Below are 20,904 nucleotides of genomic sequence, written 5' to 3'. Positions count from 1 at the left end.
AATGAAGGAAAAAATACTCAAAAATAAAATTGACAAGAAATGTGCAGAAATTAGGTGAAGAATAATAATACTCTCAAGAGGCTTAACAGTAAAAAGATCAGAAGAAATACTCTGGTAAACTGCTGGATTTGGGCATGCTATCCCAAAGGGCATGTTCAAAACAAGTTAAAATAATCACTACGCTGTCTTCTAAGGAGGGCAACTTTTGGTAACTGGAGGGCCCTTTGTTTGGCAGAACATCAAGACAGATTTGAGGAGGCAGGTTGAAGAACAGAACTATGCAAACCACTCCCTAGTTCAGCTCCAGATATAGGAAATGAATAAGAACAGACATGTCAGGTAGGGATTTTCCTGTGAGGATGTGTTTTGCAAAACCTGTTCATATTTTCTATAAAAACTCCAGTTATGTTTACTAAGGCTTTTGCATGAGATGACTTTTTAAGGGCATTAAAAGCATGTTGAGTTAATGTATCATGGTAGTCTAAGGCAGGGGACAAATACAGAGACAGCTATGTGGACACCAGGCCACCATTCACCCAAATTAAGGCACACCTGATATCTGGGTTATCTTGAGAAAATATTTGCAACAGTTAGATGAAGATCTAATAATCTCTGTAATAACATTGGTTTTATAATATAGTTAGAAAGAGGCAAATTAAAAAGCAAAAGGGGAAAGGCAGTTCAAAAAGTAAAAGATATAAATGGTCAATAAGTATAAAGAAACCGTATAACTTTACTAATAATCAAAGTAAATCAATCACATTGGTGAGATATGAATTGGCTGTATTTTTCTACATGTTAATTTGGAATTTTAAACACTAAAATAAATACATAAAACAACAACAAAACATTACCTTTCACCTATCAATCATGGTTTTGAGAATTTAGCCTGCGATCGATCAGAAACATTCACAAAAATGCATATAGAAAAATGTTTTTTGTGTGTGCCCTCCAGGCCTCTCTGCTCTCACCCCGATGCTAGACAATTTAGCTTCTCTCCATTTGTCCCTGGTTCCTTTCTTTTTTTTAAGTATATTTTATTGACTATGCTATTACAGTTGTCCCATTTTATTTCTCCCCTTTCTCCCCCTCTGCCCTACATCCCCCTCCCTCCAGCATCACCCCTATTTAGTTCATGCCCGTGTGATGTACATATAAGTTCTTTGGCTTCTCCATTTTCTACACTGTTCTTAACCTCCCCCTGTATATTTTGTGCCTACAAATTATGCTTCTCATTCCCTGTACCATTTTCCCCCATTCTCTCTCTCCCCTTCCCACTGATAACCCTCTATGTGATCTCCATTTCTATGATTCTGTCTGTTCCTGTTCTAGTTTGTTTACTTTGTTTTTGTTTTTTAGGTTCAGTCATTGATAGTTGTGAGTTTGTTGTCATTTTACTGCTCATAGTTTTGGTCTTCTTCTTTTTCTTAGATAAGTCCCTTTAATAAGGTTTCATATAATAAGGGATTGGTGGTGCTGAACTCCTTTAACTTTACCTTATTTGGGGAGCACTTTTATCTACCCTTCCATTCTAAATGAAAGCTTTGTTAAATAGAGTAATCTTGGATGTAGGTCCTTGACTTTCATGACTTGGAATACTTCTTTCTAGCCACTTCTTGCCTGTAAGGTTACTTTTGAGAAATCAGCTGATAGTCTTACAGGAACTCCTTTGTAGGTTAACACTTTCTTTTTCTCTTGCTGTTTTTAAGATTCTCTTCTTATCTTTAATCTTGACTAATTTAATTATGGTGTGTTCAGGTGTGTTGCTTCTTGCATCTAACTTCCTCAACTTGTATTTCTAGTTCCTTTGCCAGATTGGGGAAGTTCTCCTTAATTATTTTTAAAATAAATTTTTAATTTCTTGCCCTTCCTCTTCTCCTTCTGACACCCTTATAATTCAGATGTTGGAATGTTTAAAGTTGTTCCAGAGGTTCCTAAGCCTCCTCACTTTTTTGAATTCTTGTTTATTCATTCTATCTGACTGAAGGTTTATTTTCAATTATTGATTGAAAATCATTGTTTTAAATTATTGATTTGAGTCATGGTTTTCTTTCCTTCTCTGCTAGTTTCCTGTACATTTTGATTTATTTCACTTTGTGTAGCCTTCATTTCTTCCTTTATTTTGCACCTCTACTCCATAATTTCTGTAAGCATCCTGATCACCACTGTCTTGAACTTTGCATCTGATTCATAGGTTGGCTATCTCCTCATCACTTAGTTCTTTTCCTGGAGTTCTTCTACATTCTTTCATTTGGGCCATATTTTTTCATCTTGGCGTATATGTTCTGTAGAAAAATGTTTATTATAGAATTGTTTATAATAATAAGTGTTGGAAAGAAAATCAACCATATGGATTTGTTAAATAACTTATGGTATAACCACATTAAAGGATACTATGCACCTATTAACAATGATGCTGTATATGTTTATTGATATGGTGAGATTTTCATGATCTCTTGTTAGACAAAAAACACTTACCAAAAATGTAATTTTATGATATTATTTGGCTAAAAAAGGATTTCTCTACATGTCTGTATCAGAATGTACATCTGTGTCTAAAAACACACATGTAGTTTACATGTGTAGAAGGTAGAAATGTGGGGGATCTTAATGACTTCTGTGTTGCTCTATATTTTCCATTTTTATATAAAATTAGTGTAATTAACTGGTGTTATGGTGATGATAATAAAGAAAGATTTACAGCAGCGTCGTATATTTTAGTATTTAACTATTCCTTGGAAAATATTCGTGTTCTTACTTGACTCTAGTTCATAACTTTAAAACCTTTTCTTTTAAAATGAAGCAACAGCTTCTCTCTGTCTCCCTCAGGGAGATACATCTTTCCTTGTATATTTTGGCAAGAAAGAGCTGGAAGGAGCCTGGGCTGGTGTCTTCTCACCAGCCCCAGCAGTGTTTACAGGTAAGAAGATTACCATTTGGGCAAGTGTCCCAACATAGTCACATTACACAATTTCACGGAATTGAGAAATTTCCCAGTAGGTGTGCGTGTGCGCGTGTGTGTGTGTGTTTAATATCTAAGAAGTGAGCTAGTAAAACAGTAGGAGCTGGATCAGAGCTCCTGGGAAAGTGTATGCAAACACTCTCAGATCCAAGACCTGAAACCAAGCCAGCAATGCAGACTACATGGACAATAAGACCCTTTTTCTTGCTCCTTTTTCATATCTTAGAAAGCAAACCAAACCAATATTTGCAGATACCCTTGTGTTTAAGTCCAAGTGAGATAAGTAAGATACCTTCAAAACACCTTTCAGCATGGGTGTTGGAAAGACAGGCCCCATGCTGTTGAGGACATAGGGGCTGAGGAAGGCAGAGCACTGTGGCCAGGTGGGCCAGTTCTCCAACTATGTGACTTGAGGTTTTAAATGTTAACACACCTTTCAACTGACAAAGAAGTTAAGGGGTAGACTAGACAGAAAAAAAATCACTTACATCTTAGATGCAGGATACAGAGAGGAGAGAATCTTACCAGTGACGTATCTTAGCAGCATCTGGATCCTTTGAGGTACTTTTAGTGTAGAGTGGAATTTACTTGACAGAAGATTGTAACAGAAGAATAGGTATCTATTCTCTTATGAGTACAAACTTGTGCAGGTGATGGAATAAATGTGTGCTTGTTCCAATATGTGCTCCTTTGAGTCAGACTGTGTTCAGTATTATTAACCTTAAGCTGCTAATAAACCACAGCTGCTTTCCTGATTTAGTAGTAAATTATTAGGCTAAAAAGTTATTTTAAAAATGTCTAAAATAGGATAGCTAATAAATGACTCGAATCAACCCAGCAGGTCAAGTAATTTGCCATTTTCACTGGTTACCAGGTCCAGAGTAGGATTTCTAGAGAGGGAGGTATTGGGGAAGCAGAAATGGTGGATAATAAATTCCTTTGTGCTTTTTGTCCACACTTAAAAAATGCTGGTTACTACAGAAGTGTCTGGATGTGTTCACATTTTTCTGCAAGTTTTATATTATTTTTGTTCTCCCCATTTCCTATAGAGGAAGGAAGAGTTAACCTTAGTGACAAACTAGACAATGGCTATAGTTTAGTGGGCCATAGTGTCTTCCTCTTGTGTCCCCAGCGTTAGCCCGCTGCTGGGGAAACCACAGTATGTGACCCATAAGTAGGGCATTGAACTCACCACTCAGCACTTTAGTTAACGAGTCACCATTCTTGACATCACTGTGTCAGCTGAACGAAAACTCCAGAGGATTTACTGTGAATGAGATGAGCTAGACATGCTGACTGCAAGCTGGATCTTGCCATTTTGTCCAAAATTTGAAGGCTATCTAAATGATTTTTAAAGAGGCTCCCAGACCATCTCAATTTCTATGACTGTTGCTCTCTGAAAACTAGCTAAACTTATTTGCTTATGATTTATCTAAGGTTCACTGAGAGAACAAGTAGGCAGGAGCTAAGAAAATAAGTATAAAATAAAAAAGGACCAAAAAAAATCAAATACCGAATGGCTATAACTGGTGTCTTATCCAACAAGCAAGATGACTCCTGGGTAGAAAATGAAAGGGATAAAAATAGGAACACAGTTGGGTAGAACAGAAAAAACCTGAGCAGTCAAAATAGAGGGCTGTGACTATCGCCTTTGAGTCCATTGTTTCTGAAGTTAAGGGTGATAAACATATTGTCTCTATTCTAGGGAATATTTTTCAAAAGACAATTCTGATTCCCAGGGAATGAACTCCCTGCCTTTAAAGTCTGTCCCTGTCTTTTTCACACGGTGTCAGGAGCGGGATGCATCTGAAGATGATGGCAGGACTGTCCTTCCCCACAGGGCAGTAGTGAAGTTCCGTCCTGCTGACTACAGCAGTTCCCTTGCAGAGAACCGTGATCTCATAAAATAGCTGGCCTGTGCTTGAAAGGGAGGCATTGTTGGTAGGTAAGCCAACGTCCTCGGAGCTGGGACTCGGCCAGCCTCTCATTGCTGACCCACCTTTGTTTGTTTTCCCAGACAAAATGATTGCAACACATTTAAGGGCCGCGGCAAAAACTTGCTTGCAACAGTGAGATGTTCTACGTTGCTAAACTACACACAATATCCAACTTAAAAAATACACACACACAACAAACCAACAACACAAAGTCCAGTGAAAAGCTCAATTAGCCAAGAGGTTGTTTGTATGTTAGTTTTTTTAAACATGATCATCAGTTCACCCAGTTTCGGCGCTTTTTTTTTTTTTTTTTGAAAGGAAGGGAGACCTGGGTTGTTGCCAAAGAAGATAAAAACCCATACTGCTGCAAACATATTCCTTATTTCCTTTCACCACGCAGCTCTGCTTTAGTGGGACACATACTACATTATGTTTTAAAACCCTGGATGCTTTGGGCAAATCATTTACTCTCCCTGAGCGCGAGCTCATTCATTTATAAAATGAGGATGCTAATACTTCCACAAACTACGCATGGTCTGGTTAAAATGGTTAAATGAGGTACTGTACACGAAAGCATTTATCAACTGTAAGGCGTGACACTAGTGTGAGAACGGGAGGTATCATCTTTGTTTACCTTGGAGCAGATGATGACTCTGGGGCGTTGAAATAGGGGAGATGCCACCCCAAATTCTCTTATTTTCCCAGGTCTGAAAGGCTGGGAGAAGAGAAAGAAGTGAACCCTGAGTGTTGGAAACTCCCATTTATCCACTAACATGCACAGGAAAATAATTTTGTTAAATGTTAGAGAAATGCATTAATGATCTAGGCTTTTGCCCAGTTCTGCTTCTTTATTTAGACCCACATTGTCCACTACAGCACAGGACTAGATGACCAGACTGTGTCCCCAGTGAGGGAAACCATACTGTGGTTTTCTACGAGTGACTTGTGGTTCTTGAACTCTGCAAATATGATGAGTTGTAACTGAGATGTGCTGTGCATGGAAATACATGCCAGAGTTTGAGGACAATAGTTCAAAAGAAAATATCTTTTTCTTTCTCCCTAAAAAAATCAACTTTATTTGATTCACAGTTTAATGAATTCGAAAATGACCACTTCCATATAACCACAACCACGTTAAGTTATGGAGCACTTACTCCAGAAAGTTCCACTGTTTCCATTTTCAGCAACCTCTCCCCAAAATCCTGGTCTTAGACAAACCACTGATTTGTCTTCTTCATGATAGATTAGTGTTGTCTTTTCTAGAATTTCATTAAAAAACACACAAAAATTAGCTTAATGGTTTTGAAATTCAGTCCATGTTGTATGAGTAGCAGTAGTTTATTTCTTTAAAAAAAGATTTTATTGTTGTTTAGTTACAGTTGTCTGCATTTATCCCCCTCACTCCCTCCCCCTGGCCAAACCCACCTTCCTCTCTTGCTTCTGCTCCCCCTTTGGTTTTGTCCAGGTGTCCTTTATAGTTGTCTCTGAAATAACTTCCCCCCATTACCCCCTCCCACCTCCCCTCTGGTTACTGTCAGCTTGTTCTTAATTTCAATGTCTCTGGTTATATTTTGTTTGCTTTTTTCTTTTTTTGATTATGTTGCAGTTAAAGGTAAGTTCATATGGTCTTTGTCCCTCACTACCTGGCCTATTTCGCTCAGCATAATGCTCTCCAGTTCCATCATGCTGTTGCAAAGGGTAGGAGCTCCTTTCTCTCTGCTGCATAGAATTCCATTGTGTAAATGTACCATAGTTTTTTTATCCACTCATTTACTGATGGGCACTGAGGCTGATTCCAGTACTTGGCTATTGTAAATTGTGCTGCTATGAACATTCAAGTGCATAGGTTGTCTTGGATTGGTGTTTCAGGGTTTTTAGGGTATAATCCCAGCAGTGAAATTGCTGGGTCAAAAGGTAGCTCCATTTTTAGTTTTCTGAGGAAATAAATGCCATACTGTTTTCCACAGTGGTTGCACCAGTCTGCAAAAGCTTCTGCATGGCTAAAGAGAAGAACATTAAAATGAAAAGAGAACCAACTGTATGGGAAAACATATTTGCCAATGATACCTTGAATAAGGGTTTGATCTCCAAAATATATAAATAACTCACATGACTCCACTCCAGGAAGACAAAAACCCAATTAAAAAATGGGCAAAGGACTTGAACACACACTTCTCCAAGGTTGACATACAGAGGGCCCAGAGGCACGTGAGAAGATGCTCAGCATCACTAGTCATCAGAGAGATACAAATTAAAACCACAATGAGATACCCCTTCACATTGGTCAGAATGGCTATCACAAACAAACAAGTGTTGGAGAGGTTGTGAAGAAAAGGGGACCCTAGTGCACTGTTGGTGGGAAAATATCTTTGTATGTTGATTACATGTCGTGGTGATAATATTTTGAACCTATTGGGTTAAAATATATTGTTCAAATAAATTTTGTTTTAAAAAGACTATACAATTTATAATTATACAGATGGCTCACTTTGAGTTCCTATTTGGTAACACTGCTCTGGACAGTCAGAGGGGGAGAAAGACGTGGCCTTCTTTACATGCTTCTTGCACTCCAGCCTCTATCCATCCGAATGCAGGGATGTTTTTCCTCATCAATTCAGTTCTTGGGCGGCTGGTTCATTTGAGAAGTACACGGAGGCACCAAAGGAAGATCATAGGAAGGCCATTCCATCACCCTCACAGCACAGGGCACAAATGAGGCACTCAGGACCCCTCCCTCCCTCCCTCCATCCCCCCTCCCTCCCTCCCTCCCTCCTTTCCTTCCTTCCTTCCTTCCTTCCTTCCTTCCTTCCTTCCTTCCTTCCTTCCTTCCTTCCTTCCTTCCTCAAGCATGCAATTAAAATGGGGAATGGAGGAATTTGCAATTTCTTATCTCGAAAAGATGAAACAGGAAAAAATGGTTTTTCTCTTTTTCACTCTTGCTAGTTCTGAACAGGGAGAGATATTACGATTGGCTTTGTAATGACCTGTGTCCAAGTCACTTATTAAAATCTGTTTTATAAGATGTACATGCACTTCTTAATTTCCTTCTGAAGGTTTAGTTGCCTTGAAGTCAGGAAATGTCTTTTACATATCTTGCTTTTGCTTTGTATCTTAAGAGGTGCTCAGTAAATGTTGTAAATTGTGGGTAAAATAAATAATGCGTCTATGAATTTGTCTTTCTGACCAGAATTGACACTTGAACCTAAAATGCTGTATAATTGATTTGATGTCGACGATATATGCATTTTTAAAAATATGGCTTGTGGTTTAAGTTACATTACATTATTTTTTATCTGTTAAAAATCTCATTTTTAAAACACTTCTAAAATAATTTAACAAATGAATAAAACCTTCCTGGATTAAATCGCTGGCTCACTTATTCCCCAAATACAATCCTCTCTCACTTTTGTCATTTCAGCAACAAACTAAAAATTGTCCCAGGAACAAACCGATAAGTCCTGTGTGAAATAAGAGAACAATAAGAGAAGGACAATAGGGGAAGAACAGCAACCCCATTAACCTGGCCGATGGAGACTGAAATCTCAGCGGGGGACAGTGGGGCAGGTTGGATGGGGAACAGCCCCGGGCACAGTGAACACTCATGGGCTAGGGGCCCAGCAAAACCCCCGGAGTCCAAACAGCCTCAATGGGGGTGGGAGGGAGGGCTTGGGGGAAGGGCTGACGCCTGGCTGCAGGGATCAAAGAGAAGCAGGGGAAACAGCCAGAGCAGTGTTGCTCTTTGAGCAGAGATAATGGAGTCCTCTGGGGTGAAGAGAATGAACACACAGAGAGATTTCAAAACACAGCAGACCCGGAGCTGATCGGATTCCTTTATTCCATACCTCAAACTCATCAGGCTTGTCCTCAATTCAAAACCACTCCATATTGAATTACAGGGTTGGAAAAAAAATAAAAGGGCGTCCTGTTGAGTGTTTTTCAAACCGTGGGTTCATCTCTCTTCAGTGCACGAAATTAATTCAGTGGGTGGAGATTTGTATTCAAATAATGAAATAACATAGAATGGACCATTGAAGGTCTTAGTAAGTACCAGGGATAAATATTGTTTTATGAAAATTTTTGTGTTTGAGTGCATGTGTGTGTATGTGTGTTTGGTACAGATAAAATGTCTTTCTTTTTATGGATCTCAGTTGAATGGTGAAACTCAGGAGAAACTGACCTAGTCTATCCCCCCGCCTTATCTTTGAAGTATCCTGAAATCGGTCCTAGGAAATGAGGCCTTCGGGGAATAGAGGTTTCATAACCTCTCCGACTAATCCTGTGGAGGCCTTCCCCCTGCAAATGCATCCCCTCCATAAAAACAGTCAGTTCTTTAGGAAAGAGGTCCAGAATCAGGCATTTCATTCTGGTGAAGCTAATGCGGCTTGTCAGAAACTGGGGGCCACCTCCCTTTACAGCCTCTAATTAAGGAGAGGGAATGGGGGAAAATGGTAATAACATGCCTCAAACCTGAGGCGGCCACTTGGCCAGTATTCATTAGAGAGCCTGCAAACTGTGGGTTCTATTTAAGGAAAGTCTGGGATGGTTTGAGGGGAATATGAAACAGGCTGGTTCAAGCTCTTCTCTCCTTATTCCCAGCTCGGCTTTCAGCTTCCTTATTTTGCCCTGACTTGTCTTGAAATTTTAGTCAAATTTGGTTTGCAGTTTGCTTTATGATTTGAGAAGCAGACAAGAGCACATATAGAAAAGATGAGACAGAGAAGAGGAGATGGAGTTTTTTAATACAAAAATTGTATTAACGATTCTGGCAAAAGATGAGGACATTCCTGGATCTGCTTTAGACCACCACCAGTGATGGAGAAAAAGGAATTGATTTCCATTACTGTCTCACGAAGTTAAACTTAAAATTCTAAGTCCACCAGGTGAAGGAAGGATTGTTAACCACAGACTTCATTATTTTCTGCAAAGCATGAAAGACAGGGAGAGAATTGTGGGGGGGGAGGATTCCTTCAAAAAAGTCTGAGTCAAGTTATCTCGAGGCAGATCTTGTCCCATCCAGACACAAAGCAAAGTGCTGAAGGTTTTACAATGGTGTGGCCACTAAAAATACCATTTAAAGATGAGCAGACTTCTTTATCGTCCCAAGAAATCAAAGTAAACCATCTGAAACCCAAGCTGCAGGAAATCCCGCTGCTCGGATACAGTATCCAGTGCGACGCTGAAACAGCGTATCACTTTCTGAGAGCGGAGGCTGCCTGGCTTAACCTCCAGCGAAGCCTTTCCTTGGCGTTCAGTTCAGTTCGGTTCAGTTCAGTTCAGGAACAGACATTCTCTCAACTGTGTCAGAGACGTGGATTTTAGCCGTAATTATGGCCCGCTAATCTAGTGTAGCCCCAGTCAGACAGACAGAACGAGCACATTACCATCACGGTAGCAACCCAGTTTCTCTCTCTTGCACAGGACATGGGTCTGGGAGGGAGACTATTGAGAAGTTTGCTCGCTGTTGCCAGCTTCGCCTCTATCTAATCTTGAAGGAGCTTGATTTCTCCAGAGGAAGAAATGTGTGCCACCCTCCCGTCTCAGAGCTGCCGAGGAAACAAAAAACCTCACCAGGGCCGCGTTTAAACATGTCATATTGGGCCCTGAATTGCTGTGGGTGAGTTTGTACCATTTCATTGTCTCTCCCACCCACCCATCCTGGGAAACTGGCACAGAATGGGTCTAATTCTGTGTTTTTCTGTCCTGCCTTCCCAGGCCCTTCTCTCCTCTCAGTTAACCTAGTCTGAATCCTTGGGGACATGCTGTCATATTTTAGATGCAGAGGACAATTTCAGGTTAAATGGTTACTCTCTCTCAATCCTTAAACGGAAAAGAATGGTTAATAGAGGGAATTTCAAGTTAGCTGAAAGGCAGTATTAGTGGTAATGTTTTACAACGTGCTTTTCTAATATCTCCTTCAAATCATACAATACCAGCAACATTTGCTCATGTATATATATGAGCCCCTTAATATTCCTTCCTTCCTTCCTTCCTTCCTTCCTTCCTTCCTTCCTTCCTTCCTTCCTTCCTTCCTTCCTTCCTTGGTTCCATCCGCCCTCCCTCCCTCCCTCCTTCCTTCCAATCCTCCTTCCTCCTTCCCTACTATCAACATCCCTCCCTCCTTTTCTTCCTTCTCTCCTACCTTCTTTTTATTAAAGACTATTAGGGTGGCAGTTTTAGGCTGACAACAAATTGAGAGGAAGGTACTGAGGTTTTCTATACACTCCTCAATTCCACCTGTGTACATATCCTCTCCCATGATCAACATCACTCACCAGAATGGCACATTTAAAAATTAATTAAGTTTGTCTTTCCCAGAAACTAAAGTCACCTTTGAAAGGGAAGAGATTTCAGACCACTGAGGAGATTCAGGAAAATACTACAGGGCAGCCGATGGTGACCGAGAGAACTTGTGTGAGGTCCCAAGGTGCCTACTTTGAAGGGCACTGAGGCACCATTGTCCTATGTACAGTGTTTCTTGTATCTTCTTCAGTAAATGTCTCTATTTTTCCTATCACGTGGCTGGATACCTTCTGGACAGACCTCATGTACCTAAGTATTTTATTCTGGGACATTACTAATGGAAATGGTGTTATGTTTTTAATTTGAAATATACTTGTTCATTGTTAGTTTATGGGAAGGACATTGACTTCAGTATATGAACTATGTATTCTGAGCCTCCCTTCTTTCTTCATCAAATATTTCTGAATGCCTACTGTGCTAGGCAGTTTGTGGCATGGTCCCTTCTCCAGAAGCTCAGAGTTTAAGGAGCAAGGTAGATAAATAAACATAAAAATTAAAACCGTATATTACTACAAGGGAGATATGAAAGAGGCTCTTTTCACTGGGCTTAGGTGGGCCAGGAAAGACTTTCTGGAGATGTGTGAAGTGTGAGCCTTACTTGAAGTGGAACAGCAAGGACACTGCAGACAGAAGATGACAGAAGAAGAAACTAGATGGTTTTCCAGGATGCTCTGGTGACTCAGTAGCAAGAGATGGGGCCGAAGGAGAAAAGCATTGTGCTATTGTGTCTCATGCTGAGGATCTTGCTTTTTATTCTATTGACCCGTGATTTTTTCCCCAAGTAATTGAAGCAGCAGATTTTTTTCAAATTAAATTTTGCATGGCACACCAATATAAAAATTAGACTAAGAAGATATGTAGCTAACACGCATGTATTTTATAAATGAAACAACGAACACCCTGCCACTGGGTTGACTACAACACTGATGTCAGTGACACTTACGTCTTGGTGATTGTGGTGTCTCCCCTGCCAGGTGAGTGTTCAGTTCTGTCTCATGTTAGCTGTGCAAGCCTTTCGTGTCTGAGCTTTGTTTGTTGTACGGTGGCAGGATAATTTTGACTCACAGAGATAAGTAGTGGCGAATGGTGACTTTTACAATGTTACCTGGTGAACAGGTAACAGCCCCTCACAGTTCTGTGAACAGGGGACAGGAAAGCGTGGTGGCTCATGCCTACCGACCAGCAGCTGTCATTGCAGTGCTAGTGTGGTGTTTTGCCAGTGTTGGAATCAATGTATTGTTTCAGTTCCATTGGATGAGTGTTAAACAAATTCAAAATAAAAATTTTAAAAAGTTACCTGAGAATCTCAGGACACTCTTCTATAAAAAGAGGTCAAAGAGAAGGTTTGGTTCTTAGGTCTACATGGAAATGAAATTCTAGTTTGGGGGACTCTGAGGATGATGGCACCAACAATTAAAACTAAATATACCAGACAGTGATTCCCAGGAAAAAAATAAGTTCAGCTTGAGACATTTTGCATTTAAGGTATTTTGTATCATGATATAGGAAGCTTTCTGTAATTATGGAAATAGTTGGTTTATTAAAAATTAAATATGAAATGTATTTGTTTTAGAGTTGTGTAACCTCATTTTTTTTGCTGGCCTCCTTTGTCCTGCTTTTGATAAAATTTTAATGGTTTATTTAAGAAACTTCGTATTTCAAATGAATTTGGAAATGCATGCAGCTGCTTAGCCTGTGGTTCAAAATTCTGCTGCATCATCATCTCCGATTTCTTGATTTCCCTGCAGATGCATCCAGACCAATGTCACATTATATTTAGCAAAGTTGAAATAATTCACAGGGACTTCTGTGCCCTCTCTGATTGCTGCACATATTTAAGCTAGGTCATGACTCCACTCTCCTCCCTTAGTCAAGTTGAATGAAAATGTATCTCTTCAATGAATGGCTTGTTACAGAGCAAAATGTTCTTGATGTTTCCCAGCTCTATGGCACCGTCACCATCCACTTACTCATTTACTTAGTTCTTCATCCGGTGGAAATAGATGCTGGGTTCTTTCTTGATTTTGAAAGTAAATGATTGTATTAAATTGCTAAGGCTGCCATAACAAAGTACCATAGACTGGGTGACTTAAGTAGCAGAAATGATTTCTCACAGTTATGGAGGTTGGAGGTTCAAGATTAAGGTGTCTTGGATCAAGGTGAAGGTTTGGTTTGTTCTGAGGCCTCTGTCCTTGGCTTGCAGATAGCTGTCATCTTACTGCCTCTTCATATGGTTTTTTTCTCTGTGAGTGAACCTCCTGGACATCTCATTAAGTGTCCAGGTTTCCTTTTCTTATAAGGATACCAGTCAGATTGGATTAGGGCCCTCCTTAATGCTACATTTTAAATTAGTAATCTCTTTGATAATATAGAGATAATACATCTTTGTATTATCTTCAAATATAGTCACATTCTGAGGTACTGGGGGTTAGGGCTGCCACATGTGAATTTTGAGGGACACAATTCAACCCACAACAGGGATTAAATATTTTGCCTAGGGTCTCGTGACAAAAGTGACCTCAGTAGATTCCAGTTTTCCCCATAGCATCATGACTTCTTGCATTTTCATTTGTATTTTGATGGGGCTCAGAACCAATCTTTGCTTCTGTTATAGAAAAAAAGGGAGGGGAATTTTTTTTCTTCTGGAAAGTGTTATAGATAATGCATCATTTCCCAGCCTTTTTGCTGTCCCAGAACAAAGAAGGGGTGGTATAGATCCACAGCAAATGAGTGTTTTTACTAAGCCCGAGCAGGAGAATCTCTTATTCAAAACCTGTGCCTACTTACTATCCCCTTAAGGATACTGTCTAAACGACCTGAACAGAGATCACAATAGTACCAGGGATTAAGAAGAGAAAAAAAGGTTCTCTCCTGTAAGAGCCCATAGTGAAGCAGCACAGTGGGGATAAAAGGTCAGCCCATCCTCAAAACACAGCCTTTCTCTCTGTATTGTATATATAGGCATCCTTGTTTTTTTTCCAGCTGTGATACTGTACAATCCTGCTAGGTAATGGGCAGGGGAATCTCTTTTCTAGAATATTTCTAGAAAATTCTGTCCTTGTCCCTGGGGGGTTCCACATTGGTAGATGTCTCAAACTCAGCTTTACTTATAAGTCATCACCCATCTTCGAGAGAGGACAGTGCTGGTGTCTCATGAACAGTGTAAGACTGTGAAAAAGAAAAGATTTAAAGAAATCAATCAACATTGTGCTATTCCAGAAATTCCTAAATTCTTCTGGTTCATGGTGTCATTAGTGTCTTATTATTTTTCACAATACCCCTGAACCCAAAGAAATGACTAATAATTCCATTTACTCAGTTATTAGGTTCAAACCCTCTAATACAAGTACTTATGATTTTTTTACAGCCAAGTAGCTATTTGGAAAACAAAAAATACATACATAAAGAAAAAGTAATATTTAGTTTAATTCTTGAATAAAGACAGTTACTAACGGGATATATGTGCCTCTTGGGCACTTCACCATCCTTGGAATGCTGGACACTATCGCTTTCATTTCCTGCTCCATATTGATTTTTATGAGGTTCCCTTTTCATTGCAGCAACTGTGGAAAGCCCAGCTTTGCAAAGAAAATGCCACTGAAAGGAATGTAGCATGGCCTAATGAAACGGAATCACCTTGAGGTCGCCGTGGTATCAGACAGATGTTGCTGCGTTATCCTTGGGAATCGAAAATTTCCTGTTGGGTCTCCTGAGCTCCCTGTGGCACCTGGAGCGCCCCAGGGCACAGTTTGGGAGCTGCAGTGCTGGGTGAAGGAAGAAGAACAAAACATACTCTGTGTCAGGAGCTCGACTACAACACAACACATAGGTATATAGTTATTTAAGTGTCCCACAAGGCAGGGTGCATTTTCTTTGGTCTGTTTAGCATCTTAACCCCCTTTCTATATTTAGGAAGCCTGCACTATATAGTTCTTGGGTGGCAGAGTTCCTCTTCCATTGCAGACTCTGAATAGACACAAAGGCTGGTTTCTAATCTCCCTGGAGCGAAGGCCTTTGTTCCTAGGCTCAGGGATCAGACCTGCATGTCTCGGATTTTCAGCAGAAACTACTGATCGATACACAGGGTCAGAAACCTTGGGGACGTTTTTCTGGTTGCGTGGTGTCAATGGGCACACTGGCACCAAAGGCAGTGGTTGGGCCAGTGTCAGTGCTGGTAATGCGGGTGGGCTTGGAAGTGACCCCAATGTGTGGCTATGTCTTCCTGGGATGGGTTCTGTGGCAGGATTTTGGCTGTGGTTTAGATGGTGTAGCTGCCCTTTTATTTGCCCGTTCTGAGTCCCTAGTGGTCTTGAGGGTGCGTACAACCAGGCATCCTCTTATAAACTCCTTTCTCTGTTTAAATCAGTCCAACTTACTCCGAAAGGTGGGACAAATAAAAAGAAATATACCCAAAGATTTCCAAAACCAGAAGGAAGGCAAGATTTTGGAGGATATATTGCACTGACCTCCCCGGATAGAACAAGGGTCTGAGAAAGTATTGAGATGAGCTTTCTGAAAGCTCTGGATAGTCAAAAACATCGGAGAACCAGTCCTTGAAGGCTGGAAGCTATTCAAGAGGAGGGTTTAGAGTATGGACAGATTTGAGAGAGGGGAAGACTTAGAAATTTGGCACAGACTACATCAGGCCCTAGCAGGTGAGTTTCAAAATGACACACTTGTAGTAAGTAGGAAGTTTGTAAATATGCTGAGAAAATCCACAGACCCCCAGAAAAGGCAGGGAGATTCATGAAAGGGGAGCGGGCTAGGACAATAATAAATAAATATCATGACTGTGATAAATGTGAGGGCGATGAGAGGATGAATTGTATGTAGAATTATACAAGAAGGAGAAATAAGGATAGATAACATATATTTGGACAATGAGTTTTTTTGGGAAACCCAGAAGTCATTACATTTAAAGGGTATGGCAAAAGTAGGTTAAGAGTTATTCATATGGAAAATAATACAATAATTAGTAAATAATACAAGAACCAACTCTGTGTTTTGTGTACTTACAACTTCAAACCTACTTTTGCTCCACACTGTGAATTTGTCACCAGCTGACGCTTCAGAAGGTCAAATCTAGGTGAGCACATGAGAAAGCTAAATGTCTGGCTCAGGAATCCAAGGGAAAGGAAAGCAGGGTCTACCTGCGTCAACCTAAGAAGCAGGTGAAATGTTTGAGACTCAGGTGGGCTTGTGTGAAAGAGGAAAGAAACAGCATCAGGAAATGGAATCCTAGACGCATGTTCATGACTAAAGAAAAAGTTGCGGCAGGAAGAATTGTCCTGGTGCTTTGCAGTAACGCAAGTTCCTCAAGGTCAAGAAGCATGCTTAGAGGGACACCCGCCAGAAGACACGGACCTTTTTCAGGCTTCACTGGAAGAGACTTAGACATGCATTTATAAACTCTGTAACATAAACTGAGTCTCTATTTTTGAAATCCATGAGTTGTTTGGCTTCCACGGGATGAAGCAATTTCAGATGTGACTCATCTTATCCGTTGATAAGTGAAAACATGATGCCTTTGTCAGGTACGCACAGGCTGAGGGGACTTCCATGCTCTTAGGAAAGCTATGTGGCGGCTGTATTTGGGACAGGCTCCTCTTAAGTATTAGGCAACATTATAAATATTACTTATTCCAGAATAATTGCTGATCCTAGCAGTGTTATTAAAGGCATTAGGATATCTTTAATATGAAATCATTTCTCAAAACTCAGTTTCAAAACAATTGCCCAAGTTGTTTTAATTATGGTTCAGTGTTCTAATCTGTTCACCCATCTCGTTGACCTATATGCTCTGTGTACACTGTCCCGTCTGTGTTACTTTAAAACAAGTCCTCATACACCAACTCTCTCTATCATGGGAAGAAAGTAGTTTCATCCTTATCGCACTGTTAGGGGAATGTAATGCTTCTATACTTTTGAGATTGTGAGATGTGAAGCAATTGGTTGTGAGCTTGGATCAAGATTTGATTTGGGGATTCATTTTCCCTTCCAGAATTGATCGGAGACAGAGGAGGAAACCAGCAGGTTGGAAAGGAGCCCCTGGAAGTTAAAGGAAGGTATCTGATAGGAGGTGTCTGCTGATGCCACGGGTCACCCAATGCAAATGAGTCTCCCCCCGGGTACCTGGCACAAAATATTTCAGAGAATCATCCTTATTCATTTAGCAAGTGGATGCGGGCAGAACCCTTCACTTCTGAGAACAACCTGCCTTTTTAATATTACACCTTATAGTCTCTTCCCTCTACGTAAGCAACCACCCCATGGAGTACCTCACGCTTCTCTTTCCACATCAGGACTTTTTGTAACTTTGTCCTTTGCTGCTGCTCTTGTTTCTTTAACAAAATCTTTAGTGTTCTTCTTTTTTAGCATGAAGTTATTTGGTCTGTCATTTGTGCCTGCCACAGTGCTTGGTTCATGAGTCTGGACAAGCATGGGGTCTGTGGTTACTATACTATTTCTGTCTTTTTGTAAAAAAAAGATTTTATTTATTTATTTCTAGAGAGAGGGGAAGGGAGGGAGAAGGAGAGGGAGAGAAATATCAATGTCTGGTTGCCTCTTGTGCACCCCTACCTGGGACCTGGCCTGCAACCCCGGCGTGTCCCTTGGTTGGAAATTGAACCCATGACCCTTTGGTTTGCAGGTGGGCACTCAATCCACTGAGGCGCACCAGCCAGTGCCTATTCCTGTCTTTTACCTTCACCACATGGGCACAGTCTGTCGCTTGGTCATCTTTGGTCCTGCCACATTGCAGGGATACTCGAAACACTCTCGAATATCAAATGGCTTCCTATACATTACTGTATGTATGGTCAAACTTACTGTCCAGAATGTTTTAAGCTTGAATGTGTATGTTTGTCTTAACTTTTCAATCCCATAGTGATGTGTTGTGAGAGACAGTCACTGAAATTCACTGGGCATTTTGTTTTTTTCTGTTGGAAGTTGCGTGTTTCTAGACGATGTCTAAGATGCCTTTTACTCTCACATCCTTAGTCTGCAACTCAGCTCTTTCAGTGTATCCTTGGGCAAGTTATATCATCTCTTTGTTAAATGAAGAAAATATGTCTAAATTCCAGAGGTGGTTGTGAGGATTAAGTGAGATAAAGTCTGGAATGAGTTCAGATTGACCCAGTAAACATACCGGGTCTGCCTGGGGGCCAGAAATTGTGCCAGGTATTGGGACTGTAGAGATGACTGAGACACTGTTTTGACTCTGGGAAGGTATGATCAAGAAGTCTTGCCCGGAACGTAATATGGACTCGGTAACTGTTTGCTCTCTCCCTGCTCTCTCGGTTATTTAACACTGGGATTTGGAATGGAATGAGGAGTCAGCTTGACATTTTATATTATTTTTCACATGATATTAAGATACGGTGATGAACCTTATACTTCAGGACCAGAAGCTAAAGTTCCTTAGCAGTGAAAGGGATGACCTAATTTGTAAATAACGAGGCTGGACCAAAACAGCCTTAGACCTCATGGGAGGTGTATGCTTCGGAAGAAGAATGTTGTGGGAGTTCCTGGCCCGATGTTCTCTCAACCTGGGAACAGCATTTAAGATGTCCTTATCTTAGAAAGAAAAGAAATTATTTCTGGTTTATTAGCAGAGGGACAGAGTAAACACGGGGCCTAATTTTCCTAATGTAGTAATTTTATATGTGTTACATGCAATCCATTCATTGCTTAAGAAGGTTATGTTGTTGTTTTCAAACCAGCTACTCAGTGGATCTGGCCTCCAGAAAAGCTGCCTACACATTTGAGAAATGTGCACTGGACATTCATTTTTGACCCTTCCTTCCTGCCCCCTTCACTTCACCACCCTGAGCGCCATGTCTCCGTGCCAATCCTTTATGTATATCTGAAGTTGTGGTCACACCCTGGACTGTCTGCTGAAAATAGACTATCCAGTGATTGCTTCACAAGGATCTACTTCAGATAGCCCAGTTAAAGATGTACTTAACTACTCACAATTTTTAAAATACCAAGGTGAGACAGGCAGAAAATGCTGGACTTTTGAAAATGATTTTATTAATTTTTAAAAAGATTTTTTATTTATGTATCTTTAGAGGGGAAGGGAAGGAGAGAGGGAGAGAAACATCAATGTATGGTTGCCTCTCATGTGTCCCCTGCTGGGAACTGGCCTGCAACCCAGCATGTGCTCTGACTGGGAATTGAACCACGATTGTTTAGTTCGAAGGCCCACGCACAATTCACTGAGTTACACCAGCCAGGGCTGATTTTATTAATTTTTTTGAAGAGAGGGGAAGGGAGGAGGAAAGAGAGGGAGAGAAATGTCAACATGTGAGAGAAACATCCATCAGCTGCCTCGTGCATACCCCCAACTAAGGACCTGGTCTGCAATCTTGGCATGTGTCCTGATGGGGAATCAAACCAGTAACAATTTAGTTTGCAGGCCGGCACTGAACCCACTGAGTCACACCAGCCAGGGCTGAACTCTCTTTTTTTTTTTTTTAAAGCATCAACTACTTGGCTGTTGTTGTGGAGTTCGGCTGAGTGCTTTCATAGAGTGAGTTATGTCAATAATGAATGATAAACAATGAATTATCAAAGTGAGGGAAGGAATTCTCAGTAGAGGAAAAAGAAACTTCAAAAGCACTAAGGAAAAAGGAATGTTCAGGGATGTCAAGAGTGCATTTCAATTTCAAGGTGGGCAATGGAGCTGCTATGATTGGAGTGCTTGCATGTAAATTGTCCTTTAGGTAGTTCCAAGGGGTTGAGACTGTTCTGTGTGTGGGAGCCACTGAAGTCTTTTGAGCAGGATAACAAAAGTCTTGCTTTTGTTTTAACACTTCGTCAGTCTGCCACTTGTGCCTGCCTCCATTGCCTCTGAGAGTGATACAGGAGCTGTTAAGGACTTCCAGATTTCATGGTCTCCAGCTTCAGCATATAGGATGTAGAGGCCTAACTCTGGAGCAATGGGGGCATGTAGATGTGTAGCTGGAGGAGAAGCTCTGTAGACTTAGTGGGAAAGTGGAAGGATCCTCCTGGAGCCTCAGTAAGGGGCCACTGGTTGCTGCAGTTGTACAGACGGAATGAAATGTGCTTGCAGCTCTTACCTCCATTTGCGACCAGGAGCATTCTGTCTCCATGCAAATTATATGAATTGAGTAGCATGTCAAATGACACCAGTGCAAACTTGGTTCTTTAATAGAAGGCCCAAACTCTTTATTTGGAGTATTGAAGTCAGTATTTGTTACCCATTCCAGACCTACCACGTTAAAGGAAGAAGCTGAGCAAGTCTCGAAGGTGCCTGTGAGCAATGGTACAATCCCGACAGCTGCCCCCATTCTGTTGAGAAGCAACAAGGTCATATGGAAAGTTGACCCCAGCTCTTAAGCTGGACATGTCTTGCCTAAAGGAAGTGCTGTTTTCTTGCTGGTGATTGGTTTAGAAGTGGTACAGGACCCAATTCTAGTGTATGAGATGCAAGAAGAGGTTTCCTGGAGCCATTTTGCCAAGTTCTCTATTTTTTTAAAGTTGGATGAGAAACCAGTCTCTCTACCTTTTGCTGCATGTGAGCATGGGGCCAATAGCTAGTATTGTACTGGAAGCCACCTTAGGACTTTGAGGTTAAGTTAGGTTAAATCTTGGGGCTGAGAATGAAGACAGAAAAGACCAAAGTCTTGTTGTCATAGTCCAGCCTTTGAATGAATCTTTCCTAAAACCCATTCCACCTCT

At 40.8% G+C, this 20,904-nt stretch overlaps 1 protein-coding gene across 1 annotated transcript in view; it reads left to right on the top strand.

The window, feature by feature from the left end:
- The window catches only part of LOC128626260 (uncharacterized), a 77,393-nt gene that overhangs the window by 43,462 nt on the left and 13,027 nt on the right, over positions 1-20,904 (top strand). The window contains 3 exon segments of the mRNA XM_053657738.1: positions 2,830-2,920; positions 4,756-4,855; positions 6,506-6,511. Coding sequence (XP_053513713.1) covers positions 2,830-2,920; positions 4,756-4,855; positions 6,506-6,511 — 197 coding nt within the window.

This window comes from Artibeus jamaicensis, unplaced genomic scaffold (genome assembly GCF_021234435.1).
Source record: "Artibeus jamaicensis isolate MK-2021 breed Jamaican fruit bat unplaced genomic scaffold, CSHL_Jam_final scaffold_474, whole genome shotgun sequence".
Lineage (NCBI taxonomy): Eukaryota > Metazoa > Chordata > Mammalia > Chiroptera > Phyllostomidae > Artibeus > Artibeus jamaicensis.
The sequence above is the reverse complement of the archived record's forward strand: the minus strand, read 5'-3'. Positions and strand labels throughout refer to the sequence as shown.